Source organism: Hippichthys cyanospilos, chromosome 21, assembly GCF_059441005.1.
Source record: "Hippichthys cyanospilos isolate Australia breed blue-spotted pipefish chromosome 21, RoL_Hcya_1.0, whole genome shotgun sequence".
NCBI lineage: Eukaryota > Metazoa > Chordata > Actinopteri > Syngnathiformes > Syngnathidae > Hippichthys > Hippichthys cyanospilos.
Genome location: NC_142389.1, coordinates 5,825,317 through 5,848,924, shown reverse-complemented (window position 1 = coordinate 5,848,924; position 23,608 = coordinate 5,825,317). Strand labels below are relative to the sequence as shown.

At 43.5% G+C, this 23,608-nt stretch overlaps 3 protein-coding genes and 1 long non-coding RNA gene across 4 annotated transcripts; 3 read left to right on the top strand and 1 right to left on the bottom strand.

Moving 5' to 3' along the window:
* Window positions 1–113: 113 nt before the first annotated feature.
* Window positions 114–3,821, top strand: psmb9a (proteasome 20S subunit beta 9a). Its single transcript, XM_088404792.1, has 6 exons — window positions 114–416; window positions 943–1,010; window positions 1,896–2,027; window positions 2,168–2,297; window positions 2,860–3,001; window positions 3,530–3,821. The coding sequence occupies exons 1-6, from the start codon at window positions 372–374 to the stop codon at window positions 3,655–3,657; spliced, it is 645 nt and encodes a 214-aa protein (XP_088260918.1). The 5' UTR covers window positions 114–371; the 3' UTR covers window positions 3,658–3,821.
* LOC148406330 (uncharacterized) lies at window positions 1,467–22,908 on the bottom strand. The gene is made up of 4 exons (XR_015863976.1): window positions 22,733–22,908; window positions 8,975–9,118; window positions 8,656–8,861; window positions 1,467–3,096 (listed from the first exon to the last, which is right to left on the bottom strand). It is a non-coding gene; the product is annotated as an uncharacterized LOC148406330 (long non-coding RNA).
* Window positions 4,978–9,983, top strand: tap2a (transporter associated with antigen processing, subunit type a). The gene is made up of 11 exons (XM_088404784.1): window positions 4,978–5,584; window positions 6,044–6,158; window positions 6,313–6,443; window positions 6,504–6,709; window positions 6,851–7,048; window positions 7,128–7,256; window positions 7,431–7,619; window positions 7,712–7,885; window positions 8,322–8,481; window positions 8,749–8,885; window positions 8,984–9,983. The coding sequence occupies exons 1-11, from the start codon at window positions 5,086–5,088 to the stop codon at window positions 9,179–9,181; spliced, it is 2,136 nt and encodes a 711-aa protein (XP_088260910.1). The 5' UTR covers window positions 4,978–5,085; the 3' UTR covers window positions 9,182–9,983.
* Window positions 13,480–23,513, top strand: brd2a (bromodomain containing 2a). Its single transcript, XM_088404783.1, has 12 exons — window positions 13,480–15,487; window positions 16,984–17,290; window positions 18,105–18,242; window positions 18,319–18,469; window positions 18,570–18,769; window positions 19,480–20,064; window positions 20,146–20,274; window positions 20,958–21,152; window positions 21,240–21,499; window positions 21,589–21,908; window positions 21,988–22,113; window positions 22,765–23,513. The coding sequence occupies exons 1-12, from the start codon at window positions 15,456–15,458 to the stop codon at window positions 22,890–22,892; spliced, it is 2,571 nt and encodes an 856-aa protein (XP_088260909.1). The 5' UTR covers window positions 13,480–15,455; the 3' UTR covers window positions 22,893–23,513.
* Window positions 23,514–23,608: the final 95 nt, after the last annotated feature.

Genomic DNA, 23,608 nt, shown 5'->3' with positions numbered 1-23,608 from the left:
ACGTACAAAAAAATTCCAGCCAATCACCAAAACAAAGTCATAAAAAAAAGTTTTGGATTTCATCAACAGTAAATTTTTATTAGTAGTCTATCTGTACATTTGAGTGGAACGACTTTTATCCTTAAGTACAAGAGTTTGAGCAGTACTTCTTTTTTTTATCATTTGTAACTACTTAAAATAAATAAAACCCGAGCACTTCTTTAACCCGAATTTAAACTATTGACTTTTCCCCGTGACTTATATCGCAGTGACAAACAATGAAACTGTGAGCTTTACTTTCACTTTCACGTTCGAATGCGCTGGACTGCGGACAATCGATGTTTGAGTTTTATTTGGACAAATCCTGCAGCCTCGTCTGAGGTTCGGTCAGCATGTTGGAGCAGTCGGCCACACGAACCGAGGAGGTAAAAACCGGGGTGAGTTTGGAGACGTACTCACACACACGCGCCCACATACATACATTGGTGATTGTTAAGCGCTGACTTCTTTTGTATATACTTCATTTACTGTAAATACAAATGCTCATAATAGCCGTACGACAGTCAACTTATCTGTTTGGCATGTAGGGAAAACACAAGGCGTTTTTTCGCAATATAGCTTTCTTTATTTTTATGGACAAAAAAAAAACGCGGGCATGAAAGATGAAGCACGAATTAAGGAACGCTGTATTTCAAATATGAGGTGAAGCCGTAAAACGAGTTGTTTTATCAACCGACCAAATGTACATCTTACAAATGTATTTTTTTCCGTTAAGATTTTCGCATCCAACGGTTTCTTTTTGTCAAAAAAAGACTTAAAAATGCAATGGCAAGACCATGAACAAGGAAGACTGTAGCTTTAGATCGACAGATTCACAGTATTGTTTCGCTTGATAGATTGTTCCTGACCAGGAACAAAACAATGCATGTTAAATGAGGCTTTTTTTTTTTTTTTGCTTCACAGACGACAATCATCGGCATCGAGTTTGATGGCGGGGTCGTGCTGGGCTCAGATTCACGCGTCACTGCAAGGTGCATGTCCACTCGTCCCAAGCAACACATGCATGCACACATTTCCATTAGTTTTCATTTGGAACTCAAAATTGAACCGCGTGTCCTGTTATCCTTTTAGATGAAATCAGTATGTATTTGATTGTTTTTGTAGAGTAATTTAAAGACCGTGTAAAGCAGTGCTTCTCAATTATATTTTGCCAATGCCAGCCAGAAAAGAGAACCCCCACACACACACACACAATGATTATTATCTTTAAAAATTTTATAAGTATACCAAAACACATATCTTTTACGTGTTTACAAAAACAAAAGAAAAAAGCAATTAAAATCAACTTTCAACAACTGTTCATTATTTTTATAGCATTTATACGGCTTACAGCTTAGTCTAAAATAGAAAATATAACCAAGTGCATCAAAGTCACTGAAACTAAAAAAAAAAAAAAAAAAAAAAAAAAAAAAGATGTATGACAAAAACGAAGCACCTCACCTCCCGCTCCCCAAGTGGGCTCTGCTGTAAAGCGAATTCAAATACTTTCTTCTAAGCGAGGAGGGGATTTCACATGCTGAGAGAGCCAAAGAAGCCCGTTAGCTTGCAAGCTAACGGGTGGCTAGCACCTTTTAATGTGCGCCATTTAACAGCTTCGAGCCTCATTTGAAAGAATTGTTCACAATTTTTCCAAAACACTGCTCACTGTTAACCAAACTGACCTAAGACCGCAAAGGTCGATGATAACCGTGAGCAGGTCAACGGCATTTTGCATTTTATTTTAGCAAGTCAAACCAAAAAAAGAAAAGAAAGTCCAAGTGACAGCCCTTATTTCAAGGAACTTGTAAATCAGGTCAATCAAACCTCAAGGCATCGTATGTATTGTTCTGTTGCGCGACCTACTGTCACCCATGCAGCCATTCCGTCGTGAACCGCGTGATGAACAAGGTGTTACCCCTCCACCCCAAAATCTACTGCGCCCTCTCCGGCTCTGCGGCGGATGCTCAGACCATTGCCGATCTGATCAGCTATCAGCTGCAGCTTCACAGGTATCAAAGAAGAGGAATTTGTAAACCCGTGCAGCAGCCATTTTTTTTTTAGTTTGTCCATTTTTTTTAATCAAGATTTTTTCCTTCCAGATAACTGCTTAGTTATTATCCCCCCAATTATCCTCTATTAATTTCGGCAGCCTGGAGATGGAAGAGGAGCCGCGCGTGGGTGCCGCGGCTACCTTGGTGAAGAACACCTTGTACCGGTACAGGGACGAGCTAGCTGCCAGTCTCATCGTGGCCGGCTGGGATCGAAGAGGCGGCGGGCAGGTCAGAGGTCGTCGGACACATGAATACAATGCGGAAGTTCTTTCCGCTACTTTTTTTTGGAAGATCATCTAAATCTATAATTTTTATCGTGTTAGTATTCCCGTTGTAGCTGTCAGGAGAGCCACCTAATACCCCCCCTCCCCCTAAATGTTTTTAAGACATTAAATATTAAAAAAAAATGGATGTCCTTTGTTGGGACTTGGACACACCTAGTTCACAATTACTGTAATTCTCACACACACACCTACGCACACAAACGATAAGCCACGACAAAAGCCGCAAAGAGAAATAAGGAACGCTTAATTCCTTGCCAGATGGTCAGACTTTAACCTTCATGTCAGTTATGCATGTATTGTAAAAAAAAAAAAAAAAGTATTTCCCCTTGTTGGATTAAAGTTTACCTCCATCAGCCAGCTGAATGCAAGGGAATCTTATCAAAAGAAGATTACGCTATCACCTCCACCTGGGTTATAGATTCCAAGCTAGGTATACAGCCAAAAATGAAGATTTGAAATCGAAGACGAAATAAAGATTTGCTTCTGCCACCTCTGTTGCCTGGCAGGTTTTTTCCACCCTTAGCGGCGCCCTGTTACGCCAACCCTTCATGGTTGGCGGCTCCGGCAGCACCTACGTGTACGGGTTTGTGGACTCCACCTACCGTCCTGGCATGAGCAGAGAGGAGTGCCAGCGGTTTGTCCTCCACAGTAAGTGCCTACCCGGTGATGTCATCTGCGAGGCGAAGAGCTTGACTCAAACGTGGCACCGAGCGGTTCCATGACATCCCCAGTTGACCATCAAGCTAAACACAAAAAGAAAATTCATTTAAAAGGACTGCATACCGTTGGCTTGAAGTCTGCTAGCTTAGTGCTAACACATAAAGGAGATCACCATGAAGAGGCTAATGAATAGCATTTATGTGAGTGTTATACATGAATCTGAACACAAATGGCGCAGCAACACATGTATACAGACAATTCACTGACTCGGGAGTTGTAAAACTCTTCATGTCTGATTTTACTGTATTATACTCCCCCTGGTGGCCAGGTAATGCACACCAGAAGTGGCAACGTATTAAGCACCGTCTTCTTCTTTGCAATATATTTTATTGATTTTATTCTATTTTGGGGGTAAAGTACACCAACATGCTATTTCCTTACAAAATTTTTGGTTGGATTACAACCAATGCACCATCCCACAGCCAAAGCCGATGGCTTTCTCTCGCTCTTTCGCAGCCCTCACTCTGGCCATGAACCGAGACGGCTCCAGCGGAGGGGTGGCCTACCTGGTCACCATCGACAAGCGCGGTGCACAGACGAGTGTCGTTTTGGAGAATGAATTACCAGTCTTCTTTGACAAGTAGCCTGCTTTGGGTCAACCTTAAGTTTGATGCTGTAAGATCAGATTTTCAATTTTGTATTAAGGGAAATACTATTGAATACTGATTGTTGAATGCCATGGAGGCAAATCTTTGTGCCACGTGTGCCTGTCCACCCATCAAATATAAAATAAACAATCATGTCAAGAGTGTGCTTAAGTTAACAATTTGTATGAAATGATATATTCACTGTGGTCTGGAATAACACAAACAAAATATTTTGGCAGAGCATCAAGCAAACAACTCGCTTGGGCACAGTCATGAACTAATAGTTTTAACTAGCATGCTAGGCTAAATGAAACGCAAGCACAAACTGACATGACTCATCACGCATGGGAAAACAAATCAGAATACAAACACGCAACCGCTATGAAGTTTGCCGTTTTCAACCTGCTAACAAGATGATTTCACTCTCCCCTTGCGGATCTTTGACAAAAGCCACGTCCCTCACGAACAGAAACATGCTACATTGCTAGCATGACAAATTCGTTTGGAGGTGTTGCAAAATACTAAATTCATCTTTGGGGGGTGCTTATCCGTGGTGCCATCTCTTCACTTGGGAATTTAAATCATGACGTTAAGCCATTCTGTAAAATTGTAGTACGTTTTCTAGGGAAGGTATTTTTTGCTGAGTCTTACAATAGCTAACTGCGGAGGTTGAAAAACGAACTGAGTAGCACATAAATGCCCCAGATAACCACAGATGTAGAAAAAAAGGATTAAAGTTCTAATATAGTGAAGGAGAGGTAAAAAAAAAAAAAAAAAGTTAAATAGCATTGCAACACAATTCAAGATCAATCCAACTCCTTAAAGGTGCATTATTAATCCTTTTTAATCAATTGAAACTTTTACCTCCCAACAATGAATATTGTCAATCTCATGTTTACTAGTCCTCCATTAAGATGGTAATGAATGCAAACATGAATTTCACCTCCTTTTTTTTCTGAGGTTGGAGAGGAAAACAGTAATCGAGTCATGTTGGTACACTTTCTGCATTTCAGTCTGAAATGCGTTGTTTTGTACATAAGGCATTGTTTTTAAAAAAAAATCCGATTCGTGGCTTAATGTGAATTTTTTTTAAAATGAAAGATTATTGAAATAGTCAACTGAGCAGCTCTACTGTCAAAATATTGGAGCTGATCTACTGCATGGACTCACTCATGGTCAACTCGGCCAATAACTATTTATTTAATAACAAATCGCTGAGTTTGCTTAGCATTGCTCTTGCTTTCGAATGAGAACAAGGACTTGGTGAGATCCCCAGATACAATCTTAGTTGTTTTTTTTGTTTTTTGTTTTTTCTCGGGGCGGCCGTTTGACTAGAAGCGGGCTCATTCCAGTAACATGAAAGCGAAAGTATGAAAGCGTTGCTCCACTTCTGGTAGTTGCACGCGCGAATCCATCCGCGTGAAAATGGAGGAAAAGAGTTCAGCGCTTCGCCAAGCTTTCGCTGTGGTTTTAGCGCTGGCGGCGGACGCCTGGCTGCTTCACGCCGCGGCGCCGGTAGTCACCGTGCTGAGTTCGCTCTGGCTGTTGTCGCTGCTCCGGTGCTGTTTGACGCTGGCCGCCGTCTACCTGCTCAACCTCGGGGAGCTTCCCCCGGCGCCGGCTCGTTTTCTCGCCGTGCACAGCGCGCTCCCCGCCGCTCTGGAGAGCCTGGCAGTCGCCCTGGGGCTCGGCGACCTCAAGTGCGGCGCTACGACCGCGGCTGGGGTCGCGCGCTGCTGGGCGATGTGCGCCGGAGCCTCGCTGGCGGCTGCCTTGTTTTGGGAAATCGGGGTGCCGGGCTCGAGTGGCCGCAAAGAGAAGCACAAAAAGCCAAGAGTTTTGTTCATGAGGGTGGTTCGCATGTACAGGCCGGACTTGGCTCTGCTGGTCGGAGGATTTTGCTTTCTCACCCTGGCTGCCGTCTGTAAGTACGATATACATACGATGATGATGATCGATCATTGCTGATTATTGATGATTGATGACGGGGTCTAATGAATGACTGTATGATGTATACTATATCATGAAAGACAGAGGTACCTTGAATTTAAAGTTTCGTTCGTTGTATGGAGAAAGAGATGATACATGTAGTTATTAAAATAAATAAATAAAAAAGCACGCTACGGCCAGGGGCGGAGCTACACGGTGGCCAGATTTTCCACCTGCACATAAGCGATTTTTCTGGCATTTTCACATGCCATATTGTTAAACCGCTTGGTAACACCTCAGAACTATTTATATTAACTTCATATTTAAATCGACATTATACATTTATTTAATTATTTTCTGAATAGCCACCCCACAAAAAAATATGACAACACCACTTGAAATACACAGGGACTTTCCAAGTATTTATGTCACTATGTGTGTGTGTGTGCCTCAGGTGAGATCCAGATCCGGTTTTACACAGGGAAGGTAATTGACAACCTGAGTGCGGATTATGTGCCGGATGAATTCTTGTCAGCGTTGCTTCTCATGGGCGTGTTCTCAGTGGGAAGGTGAGATTCCATAACCAGACTCTGCCTAAACATAATTACTCTGTGTACCCCAATTAGAATCACGGTTTACCATGTTTTCCGAGGACCGTCGTAAATCATTTGCAGACCCATCCGGTGCAGGTAAAATGAAAGCCCATCTTGTATGTTTGAGCAGCTCGGTGGGCGCGGGCAGCAGAGGGGGTCTCCTGATGTGGACCATTAACTCCTTCAAGTGCCGAGTGAAAGGAAAGCTGTTCCAAGCTCAGACCAGACAGGAGATCGCATTTTTCGACACCACAAAGATAGGTAAGGTAAGAAAACATCTGACGTCTCACCAAAATTCATTTTCATCCCTTCCGTGTGCAGGTGAACTCACTTCCCTGCTTTCAAAAGACATCCCACTGATGGCGGAAACGGTTTGTCTGAACATCAATGTTCTGCTGAGGACCCTAATCAAGACGCTGTACACGCTTATCCTCATGCTCAACCTTTCATGGACGCTAACGTGTTTAGTGCTCTTGGAGGTCCCGGTCACTGGCTTCCTACAGACCATCTCCAACAAACACCATCAGGTAAAGATGATGGACCAATCACTAGCTCTGCTTACCATTCAGTCCAATCAAATGGACGTATTGGGTAACGCTGGTCAAACGGCCTTCAAAAAAGTTCTTTTTTTTTCTTTCTTTCACTTAAGTCCAGCATTGTGTTTGCAGCGCTTGACGAAAGCCACGCACGACTCAATGACCGCAGCAAACGAGACGGCCAATGAGATCATCTTGGCCATCCGGACAGTGCGGAGCTTCAACGCCGAAAAGCACGAAGCCCGTCGCTACGACGAGCGTCTGTTGGACACGCACAGGCTCAAGACCCGGCGGGACACTGTCAGGGTTGTGTCTCTCCTGGCTCAAAGGGTAAGATGGTCGTAGCCATTTTGGATTTCAGGGGCCCGCTATTCAAAAAGTCGATTTACATGTTTGTGTGTGTGTGTAGCTGACAGGTTTGGCCATTCATGTGCTGATGTTGTGGTATGGCAGGCTGTTCATCCAGAGGGGCCAAATGACCACCGGGAACCTGGTCTCCTTCATCCTCTACCAATCAGACATTGGACACAACATAAGGGTAAAGAAATCTGTCATGTGAAGTCCACAGACATCAAAAATCTCTTTTTACTGGGCTGGCAGAGATTGAGTTAATAAAGCTTGTGATTATGGTATATTACCTTATAATGGTAATTGGACATCGCTACGTCGCCGACGCATTGCGTGGACTCACATTGGGAATGTCTTTTGCCAGACACTGTTCTACATCAGCGGCAACATGTTGAACTCGGTGGGCGCCGCAGCTAAAGTATTTGAGGTTCTGGATCGACGGCCTCGCATCAAGATGGATGGCGAACTCGCGCCCGATTTGCTCGCGGGACACGTCATCTTCCGTCATCTCAACTTTGCCTATCCGAGGCACCCCGACGTGGCAGTTCTGCAGGTTGCCGTCAACGTGGAGTCCGCGCAGATTCTCGGTCATTATTTGAATGCCACAAGAGGACATTCAGTTCATTCAAAAGCCTTTGTCATTAGGATTTCTCTTTGGAGCTCCCGGTGGGCCGGATGACAGCGCTGGTCGGTGTGTCCGGTGAGGGGAAAAGTACCTGCGCCAGTCTGCTAAAGCGCTTGTACGAGCCGCAAAGCGGACAAATCCTGTTGGACCACGCCGAGCTGGAATTGTACGACAACCGCTATCTCAGCAGAAAGGTGAAAGCCCAAAGCAAAACTTCTGTTCCTATTTCACAACGGACTAGTAGGGTTGCAACACTTTTAATGCAGTACGAGGGCGGACCGAGATCTCAAACTGAGTATATAAGAGATGGAAAATGATGTGCCAGTATTTTAAGTTAGGGAATAAAAAGTGGAAATAATCATGATCTTATCACAGTTAAAAATCAAACAGTGTGAAAGCTGGTCCAGATAAATTATATCTAATTGTAATGTAAGTGGAATTTTATCGATTAATTCATCGATAGAAAAAAAAACAAATTTCCAGCCTTTTTTTTTTTTTATTCTTCGCAATTGCATTCCACAAACGACTACGTGGTCTCGCTCATCTTTGTTTTAACTTTGAAATGTGCATCAGTGCCACCTACAGGACTGGAGCTAAAGAGCAACAACGCAAACATCCGTGTTTTGACAGATCGCGGTGGTGAGACAAGAGCCGGTCCTTTTCTCTGGTTCAGTCAGACACAACATCGCCTACGGGCTGACGGACTGCTCCTTGGGAGCCATCCAGGAAGCAGCGCACCAGGCCAATGCCCATTACTTCATCACACGGCTCGAGATGGGCTACGATACCGGTGAGCCAAATTGAATTTTGGTCTGTCACTGATTTTAAGACTCGGGACATTCTTAGCCAAAACGTGACTTGGTATTCGTGAGACTCGACTCGAACTACGTGATGGCATGTCGTTCTTGTTTACGATTAACACCGTATCGCTGAAAATTGCGTGTGGACTCGACTTGAAACTTACTTTTGAGTTGCAAGCTTCCACCTTTTGCCGGTGCGAATGCGGATAAACGCGTCTTGGCCGGAGAGCTGGGGTGACGGTTTGCTTGTGTTCCAGAGGTTGGCGAGGGGGGCATCCTGCTGTCTAAGAGCGAGCGGCAACGTGTGGCCATTGCTCGAGCGCTGGTCAGACAGCCTCGGGTTCTCATCCTGGATGAAGTCACCAGCTCCCTGGATGAACAAAGTGAAAACAAGGTACAGTGAATCAGGGATCGGGGTACCACGGTATCATTCCATAATGTAACAAAAATGGGTAAGATATTCTCTTCTGTGGTTGGTCTCACCTGGCTTAGGTCCTGCAGGATTTAGTGAGGCGTTCTGACCGGACAGTGCTGCTGATCACTCACAGACTAAAGACTGTTGAAAAGGCCGACCAGATTGCGGTGATTGGCGGGGGCGCTGTGCAGGAGCAAGGAACCCATCGTCAGCTGATGGAAAAGAAGGGAATGTACTGTCAAATGAGAGACAAGCTCACCGCCGCGGCAAACTAACGTGACAGAAATCTGGGTTGGCCTCCATGTTATGAAGCTGCATTTACAACTTGAGTTTTAAAATCCAGTCAATAAAACTATGTTCATTTATTCTCAACTGCGATTTTTGTACATTCGTTTTGATATTGCATGTTTTTTGCCCGATCAGATTCCAACTTTTATGCGTTGCCATGACAATCAGTAGTTATCAGTTGGGCCTGGGTATGTGATATTACCCAGATGAGTAACTGGACCCCTTCCTAAACAATCAGAATTCAAATTTGTCCTCACAGGGCCAGAATGCCGGCCTTCGTTTTGTTACAGCCATTTTCACAAGCAAAATGTGTTTATAGAGCTATGTGGCCATACCACACTAATATTTTTAATCATCAGTGAATCTGCTTGTTATAATGTACAGTATTTTATTGACATTTTTCTCATGTTTTGTCATTTGGAAAATATGGATTCCGAAGTGCTCCAGATGATTTATGTGTAACCGCTGCCTGTTGCAATTGTGCATTTTTTGTAGATTGTTGGTTTAGTGCTCGTAGAAAGAGTTGAACAGAGACAGAAAATACATTTTTGTATTTATATTTCTTCTGACATTCTACTGTTTTGTTTCCTTTGAATCATTTTTTTTTCAAAATCAAAATCCTATTTTCTTGCCTTTATTACGCAATTGGTTTGTGTTTTCATATGTATGACTACATGCAGTACAGTGCACTTGAGTAGTTTAAAAGTACCACAACTACAGTATTTCCTGTTGAGTAAACTGTTGGCTGAAGGCCTCACTGAAATCAATAAACCAGCAATGTCACACATACGTAGCTTGTGCAGTATCTCTGTATGTATTTCTATAAAGTGTCAATAAAAGCCTCTGATGAAATTATTACACGGTGAAAGGCAAAAATGAAATTGCTAAGACCTGCATTAAACATGTTTTAATTCAAGTTTACTGTCTCTCAGGCTAAAAATAATTTTTGCTCATTTGGCTTGTACTGTGTGTAGTGGTTAGAAATACTGCGTTTGATCACCAGCTTTAGTACTTACTATGTAAACACACTGATAAATGTTCATTTGAGTACACTATGAGTTTGGTACAGCAAGCTGGCGATATACAGCAGATACCGGTAAGGTTGGAATGAGGAAATGGTGCGGAAAAGCCTGGCACCAAACCTCCGCCATCTTAGGACCGGGCGCTGCAATAGAAAATGGCAGATGGAGCTGGAAAGTCCCTTCACTTTACTGTCGTTTTGTATATTCACATCAAACGGGGTTACCAGAAGCTAGAATTTTCAGAACAACAACAACAACAAAAACTTTTAAATGTTTTCACATTATTTAAAGAGTAAATTTCTCAACTGTAAAGATAGTTTGAAGTAAATAACATTTTGTTTCTTTTACAATGTGCACTGATTGCATTTTTTTTCTGGCAAGCTTGCAATAAAACGCTTGGGTGGCATTTGTTGTGTTATCTTGAAAGTGGAGAGCCAAGACATCAAGAGAATCTTGTTGAATTAGCTCAACTCATCAGATAGCCTACATACTCCTGCAAATGACACGACGCTAGCGTCCTGATGCAGACGCAGTTCAAATTTGCTTGGTTTCGCTTTTTTTTTTCTCTCTCTCACTATGCTTGAGGAGCAGTTATGCGGGTTTAAGGTCATGGTTTTAGACCTGGTTAGTGATTGGTGACGCCAAGCCACTTTTTGCTGCGTGTGTTCAAAGACCCCAACAAGTCAAGAAGTTGATATTGGAAAAACGTGGCTTCATAGCGCCATCTAGTGATCCTGAATAAACTGTGTCCGGGGCCACGCTTAAGAGTTGAAAACGACATTCAGGGGTGAGGTTGGTACCAAAAGGGAATGATTCTAAGATACGGAAACACTGAAATTGTACAGTTTCTTGAACCTTAAAATACTGATTAATTCTTATTTTGAAATGTATTATTCAAGATGAATATATATGTTTTAAATATTACAGTAATCTTCATCGGATGTTTATTTTTATGTTTAATAAGCTGTTTTAATTGACCTTTTTAAAGCGCATTTATCAAAATTCATAACGAACAGGGACAATACAAAGTAGTTAATTTAACAAGATGGCTCAGTATTTACGAACGCTTACTGCTCGGTAGGGACTCTCTCTGCTCAAGGTGGCCGGTAGGTGGCAACCTCTAACTAGAAAAAGCTTGGGGAGGTCGTGACCAAGAGGATGACAAAAGAAAACATTTAGTGGATCTCAACGTCAAGAAAACACTAAGTTTATAACACAATTTTCCTGCTGAAGTAAATTTCAATTTTAAGAATCAGATTCAGCCCCCAAAACCCAGAAAATAGCTGTGTGCTTTTATTTGGACGTGGCGAATTGTGTGACGTTTAGTGGATCTCAACCAACATCAAGAAAACACAAATTTTAAAACACAATTCACCTGCAATTCACAGAACATTTTCCTGCTCAAGTCAATTTAAATTCTAAGAATCACATTCAGCCCCCAAAACCTAGAAAATAGCAGTGTGCTTTTGTTTGGACGCGGCCAATTGAGTGACGTTTAATCTGAGAATTTTGGCCCACTGCAGCTGCTACATTTTCTATTTGTGTTACTGCATCATTCAATAAAGATCTTGAAGTGCGTCACCAACTTTGAATCTTCTTTTATCAAACCAAACTCATAGCAAAAAACAAACAAACAGATAATTGACCGCATTATGAAAAAAAGTAAAAGTTGAAAAAGATTATGGACATATATATAAATATATATATATATATATATATATATATATATATATATATATATATATATATATATATATATATATATATATATATATATATATATATATATATATATATATAATTTTAAATACAAATTAACAATTATGGGGTGATGATTATTTTTACATACTATGAGAGGGAGCCTGCATATCACTATTAGCACAGCTCGAGGGACTGGTTTAGAGAAGAGATGCTCTTTGGTCGTTTCTAAAACAATAAAAGGGCATCCTAGGAGATATCATTTGCTTCGTTTTAGCTCTTTGAAACATGCTGTGTTTTGTCTTTTCTCAAAAAGTCCACCACCACCGTCTTCCCAGGACATAGGATGCTGGATTAGAAAGGATGTTAATCTCATGTAATCTCAGTGATATCTGGGCCTGTGTTTAGTTTCCACCGTGATAAAAGAAAAAAAAATGACATTAGCGATACCAATCACATAAAAATGGCTCACAGTTACCCAGCGAGCGCAAGTAAACGACTCGTTTGGCGTGGCTGCATAAAATGTTCTCAACAGCCACCCCGCCCATGTCGTTTGCATCTCAACTGACCGTCATTTGTTTCAAACAACTTTCTTTCATTTCAGGCCTCTCCTGTGCATGCCGGTGTCATTCTTATCTGCAGACTCTCCAACCCAAAAGGAGTAAAAATCCACTCTTTATCTTTCAAGTCTGCTTGGCTGGGAATGTAAATCAATGGTAAAAGCAGCCAAGCATGGCCTCGATCGAGCCTGTGTCCTGAATGTATGCCAACGAGAAAGAGCAAGAGTGAGAGAGAGACTGATGAGTCAAAGGCGGCTGATTGTGATGTAATCCTCTGCTTTCCCGCACGAACGATATAAACTAGCCCGGTGTGCACTGGACCTGCTCTACCTGATGTTAAACAAATCTTAAGCATACAGTGCTCGTCAATGAATTCCAAGTTGGATCGGGCTGTGAAATAAATGGCACTTTCAGTGAGCTTTGTTTTAAAAGTGTGGTTCTCAAATATTTAAAAAATCCCCCCCAAAAACACACACACATAAATACCACCATCACGATCAACAATGTAACTTTAAAATGCAGTATAATGCAACAACTGTAGCTGAGTAAATGCTTGAAAACAAAATGAGTTGTTCACATGCTGCTGGGGGAAAGTTTGAAAAGGGAAAACAAATAAGTATCACACTTAAAATAGACCGTGCAAATAATGGAAATTATTTTTACACTTCAAAAATGATTAATCAAATATAGATATTGAATTGCATAAATTTTATGAATAAAATTCTAAAGGTTTGCACAGCAATCTACTAAAACAATGTCTCGAGAGGGAGCTATTTTTATATTTAATTATAAATCGGTTTTATAACGGCACCAACAAAAATGACTTTGTAGGACAAATGGTTCTTCTCTCATTGCCTCAGATAAATCTATGAATAACTATATTTAATTCTTTTTTATGTTACTGGAACCAAAACATATGTTTTATTCACTCCAACTTTGTTGATTCGGTTTAAAAACAAAAACAAAGCAAAGATGTTGCGTCATCACTTCAGCCTCCATTGAGTGACGCATGCGTCGTGATTGCTCCCAGGCAAGGCGACCGATCTCGTGGGCTATCATCTCTTTGGACATATTGGACGCCTCTACACTATCTACTGAACAAAACTGGATTTTTTAGAAAGCCGTTTCACCGAGCGATGAGCAGAAGCAACTGCTAGATGAGCTTTCGCGATTAAATCTACCCCCGCCCCGCTCCCCGAGAAGAGACGTGGGGTCACATGATCAATGCTGGCCAATCACCCAGAGACTAGCTCCGAATGAAGTCTGCTCTTTGTTTGGATTATTTTACCGCTTTTATCCGAAACTGTGGAGGATTTATTAATGCCATTTCGATGCAAGGGACGGGAATGGGACGATTTACTTCATATTTCCCCCTAAAACAGGAACGTTTTGGACATGTCCGATTGGCTCGTTTGAACGGAATGGCAGTCGTTTCCAAGTTTTGCTCAACATTGGGGTGTATCTGATCACGTGTTTCCCCTCCCCCACCCTGCCCCGGAGAATGGGAGAAGGGCGGACATATTGGAGGGAATGTGTTGCTTTAAAAAGTATCGAGTTGGAAGACCAGATGTTTTCAAGACAAGTTTCGCTGCATCTTTTGGATTTACCAGTCGACATTTGTTTTCATTTTAATCCTTAGGATTTTTCGGGGGGTACACTTTTTTTTTAAAATATATCTTTTAGCACTCAAAACTTGACGTCAGAACGTCCCCAACAAGATTTCCATATCTACCTGTTTGTGATTAGATCATTTTGTGATTTGATTTGCACGTTTCCGTGACATTGTTAGCCGTATGTAACCTTGGAGAGTGGGGGATGGGCGCATGTGATTGGGTAACCATTGAAACGTTCAATGAATTTGTTGTAGACTTGTTCTGTTGTCCTCCATGTTGGTCTGTTTTATAGATCACATTTTTAACGGCCTAGTTTAATGCCAGTTTTTGTTGCTATTGTCGCGAATTATTCTGCTGGCCACCAAAGATTAGTAAAATCATTCCTATTAAATGCAACGAAAAAAAATGCTGCGTCATGCTGTTCCGGTATCTCAGCATGTTTATGACGAATGTTTGTACTTTTGATGTAAACACTTGATTGCAACTGGTTTTTAATGGTGACGTTGCTTACGCCTGCCATTTTTTTTAAACATGCGAAATACTCTTTGTTTGCCACGCGGGCCATGTTCGATGTCGTTTTGTCCTTTGTGTCCTTCAACTCGGGTGAAACGCGATCGTTTGTGTCGTTTTGGTTCGATTATGACATATATGTTGTGTCTAGAGGGTAAATTGGTCAGTTTATCAGGATAGCTGAGCACAATTCGATGATTTAAGTCGTCGTAGTCGTGTTCAAAGATGGCGACCGGCTCCCCTTTGCGACTGCTCCTCTGGTAAGTGGGGAGAGCCCCCAAGCCGTATGACGGCTGCGTCATTCCGAGGCTCGGCCAATAGGGTTGCAGATACATGCAAAGAAAGCCCGCGTTAGTTACGCATTGGCCAATTATCGGCTTTGGTTTTGCATATGTTGACGTAATTGAAGACCTTCAAGTTTAGAGGCGTTTGTAACGTCCTTGCAAAATGCCTCCTTGCTCGTAAATACGAAGAAGGGGCATGTATACCAAATTTAAGAATACAGACTACAAAGCCGTATTACGGGTGTTGTTTGAATGTCTTTACGATAAAAGAAGTGCTTTCAATGTGTTTGCTTCAAAGGCTTAGAAAGCAGTTTTAGGGTGCGGTTAAGTTGACTTGCAGGGCGAATAGCCAATCACAACTCGAAAGGCGGGGACGTTTTTCGCATGCGTGGCCAATGGGGTGCGTCGTGGGTCTATAAAGGAGCTGGCGTAACGAAGCGAGCGCCATTTCCACGAAGCAGGAGCAAAGCTACGTCGCCGATGTAGGGAGCGTATTGAGGGAAAAAAATACGGGAAGCGGAACAGAACCGGATACTGGCCTGATTATAGCAAAACACAATCCGGATCCATCCTGATGGATATGGCCGTAAACCCGCTGATTGACAGGTATCTACTGGTAAACTTGACTCTCAGCTTTCCATCGGATGCGATATTTGGCAAAATTTTGTCACCGATGTTTGTTTTATTTTGATGGGGTGTCGTGGACTATGCCGGCGCTTTGCGTGAATTCGCGCGCCGAAATTTACCCCGGAAAAACTGTCAAACGGAAAATGTTGCCTGGAATCGGACGCGGAGTTTATAACGCGTGACTAAAATGTGTGTTAAAAGTGTGTTTGTGTGACGCCGTGCCTTGTTCGCAGCGCTGCTGCTAACCTTCAAAGTTAGCATTAGCTTCCCGTAATCTTAGTAGCAACCCATACGTTCCATTGGAAGAAAAAAAAAACGTCTTTACCGCCTTCTTATCCTTGCTTTCATGTTAAAGGTTGTTGGACTGTAACCGATCCAGTGCGTCCGCTTTGAAGCCATTTCGCCGGTTTGTTGTGATTAGCCGCCGGTGTTGGTTTAGCTATAAAGTGTTCGTATGAAGCTAATGCTGGTTGGTTGTGGTCTGTTGCCCAGGTTACAGCGCACACTCTCAAAACTAGAAAACACACAAATTCTATTTTTTGTATTAAATTTTACTTTTCAATTACCTTTGTTAGCCTCGTAGCACAGTCGCCATGTAAATTTTGTATGTTTTCAAGTAACCAGAAAAACAAGTAAATTCCAAGTGTACAGTTGCCTCTTAATTTTCTTTTTGCAGGTTACCATGACAGAGATTTGGAAAAACTACAGATTTTATTTGTTTCCAAGGATACTGGTATTGCCAGTAAACAATAAATGCTATTAGGCTTATAAATGTTAACCTCCATTTTGTTTTCTAATGTTGTACCTTTTTTTAAACTCATAATAAAGTACACTAACTGTCAAATGTTTCCAAAGGCTCCATCATTCAAAAATGGACGACATATTACCAAATTTGGTATACTGTATTCTAAAAATTTGTATCCCCTGCTCAACCCTCACCCCCAAATGACTAAATTTCCAAAAGTGCACCTTTCCCAGCGATGCAAAAAGTTGTTGTACGACTATTAATGGTGTAGGTATAAAAGCATTAACAGCAACATTCCTCAAACTAACTCACACTTTTAAAGCTACCACTAGAGGCAGTAGAGAGTATGGGGAAGCCACGTTGCAGGTCAAAGCAGCACTTCCTGTGACAAGATTATACTGCCACTTAGGCAGAAAACCAATGGCGAGTAGTGTGTTCAAGATGACATGTTGATCTTGAGGCAGCCCTGTTGGGAATTTCAAGAACTTTCCAGTAGCAATAGGATAAACTGTTTGGAATTTCAAGAACATTCTAGTAGTAATTTAAATGTGCACCCGTTTACAGACCGGCGCTTTAGTGATCAGAGGGGGCGCTGTTTAGTCAGAATTAGTCAGCAATGTGGTGTTCCCTGCTAATGCAATAGTTTTGAGTTGAAAGTGGAGACAAAGAACTAGTGTCATATTTTTTGACCGCATGGCCGTGCTAAGATGCCACACTGTGCTCTCCGCAGCTCCAATGGTGGGCTAGACGTTGGTCTCATGGGGCTCACGGCACTGGACCAGAGTTCCGGCACAGCTGGAAAAAGAATCCGGAAACCGTCCCTCCTATATGAAGGCTTTGAAAGCCCGGGCATGCCCCTGCACAATCAGACCGCCGCCCCTCCCCTGCCGCAGACTCTGGTGAAAGAGCCCGGTAGACGGGGTAAGATGACCAACCAGCTGCAGTTCCTGCAGAAGGTCTTGCTCAAGTCTTTGTGGCGCCATCACTTTGCTTGGCCCTTCCACGAGCCGGTGGACGCCGTCAAGCTCAACCTTCCTGTGAGTATGCCTCAATGCCCGCTCGTAAGGGAAAGCTATTCATACGTTGTTTACGTAAATTAAGCTGCCTCTAGAATTTATATAATCAGTTTAATCATTGTTTTTCTCTAGAATTTATATAAGAAACTATATTAATTTCAAAGTTAGTTTTTGGGGGGTATATAAAACTATTAGATCAAAGTAGATATCTTCGATTTATAAATGTCTGAGTGTCCTGCCATTGGCCTTGCAACAAGTTCAAGTCAGCTGGGATAGGCACCAGCAGGCCTGTGACGCTAGTGACAATTAGCGGCTCTAGAAAATGGATGGACGGATGATTAATTGTATGAAAAAGAACATTGTGTATTCATTTGAATTTCTCAAGTAGATTTGTTGATTCTGTACTACCTATTTTCCGACCCTCTTTTACCGTATCGCTTGAAATAAATGGACTAAAAAGACGTGTCGTTGGGGTCAAATGGGAACTATTGCTTGAAAAAAAATTGAGAAGACATGTCTGATTGAATGAGTTAGAAACAATAATTGGCTTTAGAAACAGTCTCACTTAAATTATTGTTAGACATGTATTTAAGGGGCTACCACAATTGTTTTTTTTCTCCTTTTCCCCCTTAAACTGTCCATTCAAGATTACATATAAATTGAACTTATTACTTAATTGATTAAAGTGATGAGCGCGTATTTTTAAAGGAGCAAAACAAACTACAGCATTAAGTTTTTAATAGTACAAATGAATAGGGTAAAATGAAAACAAATAGTTTTTATCCGATTAAATATTTTGGGAACTGCTTATGAATGACTTCTTCTTGATCCACAGGACTATCACAAGATCATCAAGGTCCCGATGGACTTGGGCACCATCAAGAGAAGGCTGGAGAGTAACTACTACAACAGCGCGAGTGAATGCATGCAGGACTTTAACACCATGTTTACCAACTGCTACATTTACAACAAGGTACAACCGAGTGACCAAAAGATGGATCCACATCAAGTGAATTTAATCGCTGAGCCATCAAGTGTCTTTCTCACAGCCATCTGATGACATCGTCCTGATGGCCCAGTCGCTGGAGAAAGCGTTTCTACAAAAGGTGGCGCAGATGCCCCCCGAGGAGGTGGATCTGTGCCCGCCCCCTCCGCGCAGCAGACCCGTCAAAGCGGGAAAGCGAGGCAGGGCAAATGCGGGTGAGAACCCAACAGCGCAGATCTCATCTTTCCATGATTCTGAAATGTCACGCACCCCGTTTGAGAACCACCGTCAAATGATCACGCTTTTGTTTCTCAGTATCCGGAGGAGTCACCACGGCTCACCAGGTGCCTGCGGTCTCCCAGTCTGTGTATTCGCCGAGCACCCCAGAAACCCCCGAAACCATCCTCTCCGCCCCGCCGCAGACCATCCTGGCTAAGAGTCTGGCCCTCACTCTGCCAAACGAGCACGGCATTCCCTCAATGACCGGCCTGCCTCCCACGCAGCCCACCACCAAGGTAGGGAAGAACTTCATGCGACTCTCTCTTCTACGAATACAAATTAGCATTGCTAGCATTGAATTGATAAATATTGGTACCGTTTTTGAAATGGGAGGTTAAAAAAAAAGGCAAGATGTCTGTGGAAGAGAATTAAAGCCAGTAAAGGGAAAAAAAACAAAGCTCACTTTAATCTATCTTTGCAAGCCAGACCTTGATGAAACAGTAAGCTTATTTAGCCATTTTCAGCAGTAGTAATGTATCGTCTATGATTTATTTTCCACCTGCAGACAAGTTATATGTGAAAAAGGTACATGTAATGACAGCTTGTGAATGTCACATGACCCAACAGGTGAACTGTGACGGTTACCCCAGCCTTGAGCACAGAAATGTTGCTCTAAAGGATATTATTTGTACATGTAAAACAATGTATCTAGTTGTTGTTGTTGTTGTAATCAGAAATGGCTAAACTACTGGACTGTCAGAATTGTTACTTCAAAGGGGAATTCTGAGAGTAAAAATCCTGCCAGCTTTTGTTTCCTCTTCAGTGGCCATAATCCTCTCAAACATACAGTTTTTCCCCCCGTCCTGTTTTCAAAAATAGCCCCAATAGTTAAAAGACAATTCTGGCTTTGATGTGTGTTACAAAAAGTTTGGACTGTCGTAAGTGCAGCAGTTTTCCCCATTTATGTCAGAATCGTGACGCGCTTCTCATTTTGTTTGAATAACAGAAAAAAGGCGTGAAGAGGAAAGCCGACACGACCACCCCTACCACGATGGCCATGCCAATCATGAGCCCCATGAGCGTGGGCGCCATGGGCTTAGGCCTGAGCAGAGGCCACGACTCCCCGCTCACCCTCACCGCACTTGGGGTGGAGCACGACACGGGCCTGAGCCTTGGCCAAGGTCTCGGCTTGAGTCAGAGTCTGGGTCTGGGCCCGGGTCTGGGTCTGGGTCTCGGTCAGGGTCTTGGCCTCAACCAGGGCCTGGGCCTCAACCAGGCCATGGGAATAAACGCCGATCACGGGCAGGTGATGCTGGGCGGCAAAGCCCCAGGGGCGTGCAGGAGAGGAGTGAGCGGGCGGCCCATCAAGCCCCCCAAGAAAGACCTCCCGGACTCCATCTTGCCCACGCCGGCGCGTCGCAGCAAGCTGACGCCGCAGCTGCGCTACTGCAGCGGCGTGCTGAAGGAGCTCCTGTCCAAGAAGCACGCCGCCTATGCCTGGCCCTTCTACAAACCCGTGGACGCCTCCTCGCTGGGACTCCACGACTACCACGAAATCATCAAGCAGCCCATGGACCTCAGCACGGTCAAGGTATGCCAGCACGGGCCTAGCCGGTTGCTCACGTTCAAAAAATGGTCATTCCTAACGGGACTCCCCTCTTGTGGCCCGCAGAGGAAGATGGACAACAGGGAGTACATGGACGCGCAGCAGTTTTCGGCGGACATCAGGCTGATGTTCTCTAACTGCTACAAGTACAACCCCCCCGACCACGACGTGGTGGCCATGGCTCGGAAGCTTCAGGTAAGCTGCTACTTTACCCGTCTTGTTTGCGTTGCAGACTGGTGGTAGACGGTATTGATATCAAGGATAATTCATATCTGGAAATGATATAGCTTTTGAAAATAAAATTAAAAATGATCTGCGTTTAAAAAAAGGGGGGGGGGGGCTTGGCATCCCTCCGAGCCTATAGGAGTTCACGAAGCACTTGTGATCATTTTTGACTCCTCCAAAATAGAGCATGTCATTTAAAGATAAAAGACAAGTGCTCCGCATACATTAAATTTCTACTACATCTCTAAAGCCAGAGTGCCATCAAAGAGTTAAAAAAATAAAGCCCTTCTTGACGCTTCCCCTTGACAATCACTACCATGTAACATTTTGCCTCACTCAGCAGCCAACACTAGAATCGATAGATCAGATTTGCATAATGTGTATTTTCCGTAATTTATTATTTGGATACATTTTAGACAAGAGTTGTATAGTCCAACAAAGTTAAGGGAGCTTCCAGGGCCTTAAAGTTATCGATAAACTCTTACATGCCTGAGTTCAAGGTTTTTTTGTTTTTACAGTTACTGGTTTCCAAAATTCAAATAGAAAAAGATGAACTTTTTAGCTCCTTGTTTTCAAAATACCTTTGCCAATATTTGTCAAACTACAAAATATGGCAGTCTCAGGTTTCACATGCAACTTGACTCCTCCCCCAGGATGTTTTTGAGTTCTGCTTCGCCAAAATGCCCGACGAGCAGCCCGCTCCCCCGAGCTCCTCGTCCTCATCCTCGTCTTCGTCGTCCTCTTCGTCCGAGAGCGAGCTGAGCAGCGAGGAGAGCGAAAGCGAGAGCAGCCCCAGCTCGGACTCTGAGGAGGAGCGAGCCAACCGCCTGGCCGAGCTCCAGGAGCAGGTATCGTAGGGGAGAACGATGAGCTCTGCGATGCGCGTCGCCGGCCGCTTTCTGACTCGCTCGTTCTGACTCGCTCGCCTCTTCCAGTTGAAAGCCGTCCACGAGCAGCTCACGGCGCTTTCTCAGGGCCCCATTGTGAAACCCAAGAAGAAGAAAGAGAAGAAGGACAAGAAGAAGAAGAAAAGGAAGGGCGAGAAGCACCAGAAGATTGAAGAAGAGCTGGTACCTATCAGGGCCGCCAAGCCTCCCAAAGTGGGGAAAACTCCCAAAAATAAAAGCAACAAAGCAATGGGCGTTCCCATGATGCCAATCAAGAAGGGCCAGAGCAAGAAAAACAACAAGAGCAAGTGAGTGCTGCCACCCGCTGGTTACTGTGGGAACTGCTTATAAGATTACTTTTACGCCATTAACGTCTCCCGTGTCTCTTCTGCATCAGATCAAAAAAGGGCAGCATGATGTTCAGCATGCCGCCGGCCGTCCCCGACCCCCTAATGCGCCACTTCGACTCTGATGAGGAGGAAGAGACGGCGCCCATGTCGTACGACGAGAAGCGTCAACTCAGCCTGGACATCAACAAGCTGCCCGGCGAGAAACTGGGCCGCGTTGTTTACATCATCCAGTCGCGAGAGCCCTCCCTCCGAGACACCAACCCGGAGGAGATCGAGATTGACTTTGAGACCCTCAAGCCCTCTACGCTGCGGGAGCTGGAGCGCTACGTCATGACCTGCCTGAGGAAGAAGCCGCGCAAGCCTTATGGTGAGGGTGCTAGCTAGCAGCTTTTCAGGTTCAACTTGGGCTCTACCAAAATCTGATTTTGTGGACGTTTCCTTCAAAGCCATTAAGAATAGCGCCGGAAAGTCACGTGAGGAGCTGGCACTGGAGAAACAGCTTGAGCTGGAGAGAAGGCTGATTGATGTCAGCGGGCAGCTCAATTCTGGCAAGAAGCCCACTAAAGCCAAACGTAAGTTTCGTCGCCACTTTTTTTTTGTTTTTTTTTCTAACGGTCTTGTTAGTTAGCAGAGGGTGTAGTGTAAATTCAGTACCAGCCTATTTCAAGTCTAACACGGGAAGAAAAAAAATAACCTTTGTTGTCTCTTGAACAGGCATTTCAGAACTTTCAGAGGGTACTTACAAAAGCTTACTTGTTCAAGCGCAAATTTAAACGATTTTAGACCAAACAAACTTTCGCACAAAACTACGAAGACATTTCATCAGATTTAAGTTGTAAATATTCTTTGGGATGTTCAATATTCCAATGGTTCTCATAGTCGGGGATACGTGAAAATTCAGAGCTTCTGTGGGCTTCAGCAAAGCTGATTTAATGCTTTATAATGCAGTGCTGTTTTCTTTTCAAATAAAGAGCAAATGAGTTGGAACATGAATAAACTATTGCTAAATTGTATCAGTGACTGCTTGGCAAAACTTCACTTTTTATATTAAGTGATTTTATATGATGATACATGATCTTATGGCATCGCGGAATAAAAAATTGTTCGAGAAATATTTGTCGAGACGCGATTATGGAATTCTGCTCATCCCTTATTTAGTTGTCTATAAAAAACAAGTAAAATTCTTCTTACCAATCAATGCCCATTTTTTTTCCCCCCTGTAGCGGAGAAACCGGCCACAGAGTCGAGCACTCAACCGTCACGCCTCAGCGCCACCAGCTCCTCCTCAGACTCCTCCTCGTCTTCCTCATCCTCCTCCTCCTCCGACACCAGCGAGTCCGACTCTGGCTGAAAGGCAGAAGACTTTTTTTCAGATGGTCGCCTGACGAACCTTCCGTTGCGTCACTCCCCAGTGGACCGGACCAGAACGGCCGGTCCAGTCGAGAGATGGCGCCTTCCTTGGGCCGCGAGATTGAGGCCGAGGGAGTCCTCTATCGGGGGCCCGAATTGGGCCGAGCTCCGGAAGTTTCATCGGGGGGAGATGCGTTGCATGTTTCGGGGGGAGTTTGGGTGCTAGAGCCAGAATCCGTTGTACTTCTGGAGATGATTTCCCTTCTTACTGTGCTCGCGGTCTTGACGGTGTGTGTAGATGTTCTGTACAGTGATAGAACTCTTTTCTTTTATAAAGAAGCATTTTACTTCTTCCCTTTGCGGGAAACCTCAAATGTTTGTGTGTACCGGCTTTTCATAAGACAAGAAGACAAAATGTACTGAGAGTGTGTGTGTGCGCGGCCTGCTGAAGTTCTCCATAATTTTGACGCAGGCGTTGAAAAGTGGGCGCGGCGTTCCACCTGCGTGACGCGTTTTAAGTCGAAACTTTATTTCTCCAGTTTTTTTTCTGCCCCTCCTTTCCAGTGTCTGTACACTCAATTGCTCCTTGTGACCAATTTGATAATAAAAACAAAAGAAGTGAGGACTTTTTTAATTTTTTTTTTTACATGTTTTTCAATTGATGCTGTTTTCTATGGTTTACCCCATTGGAACTACGCAAAATTTAGTTTGCCACTG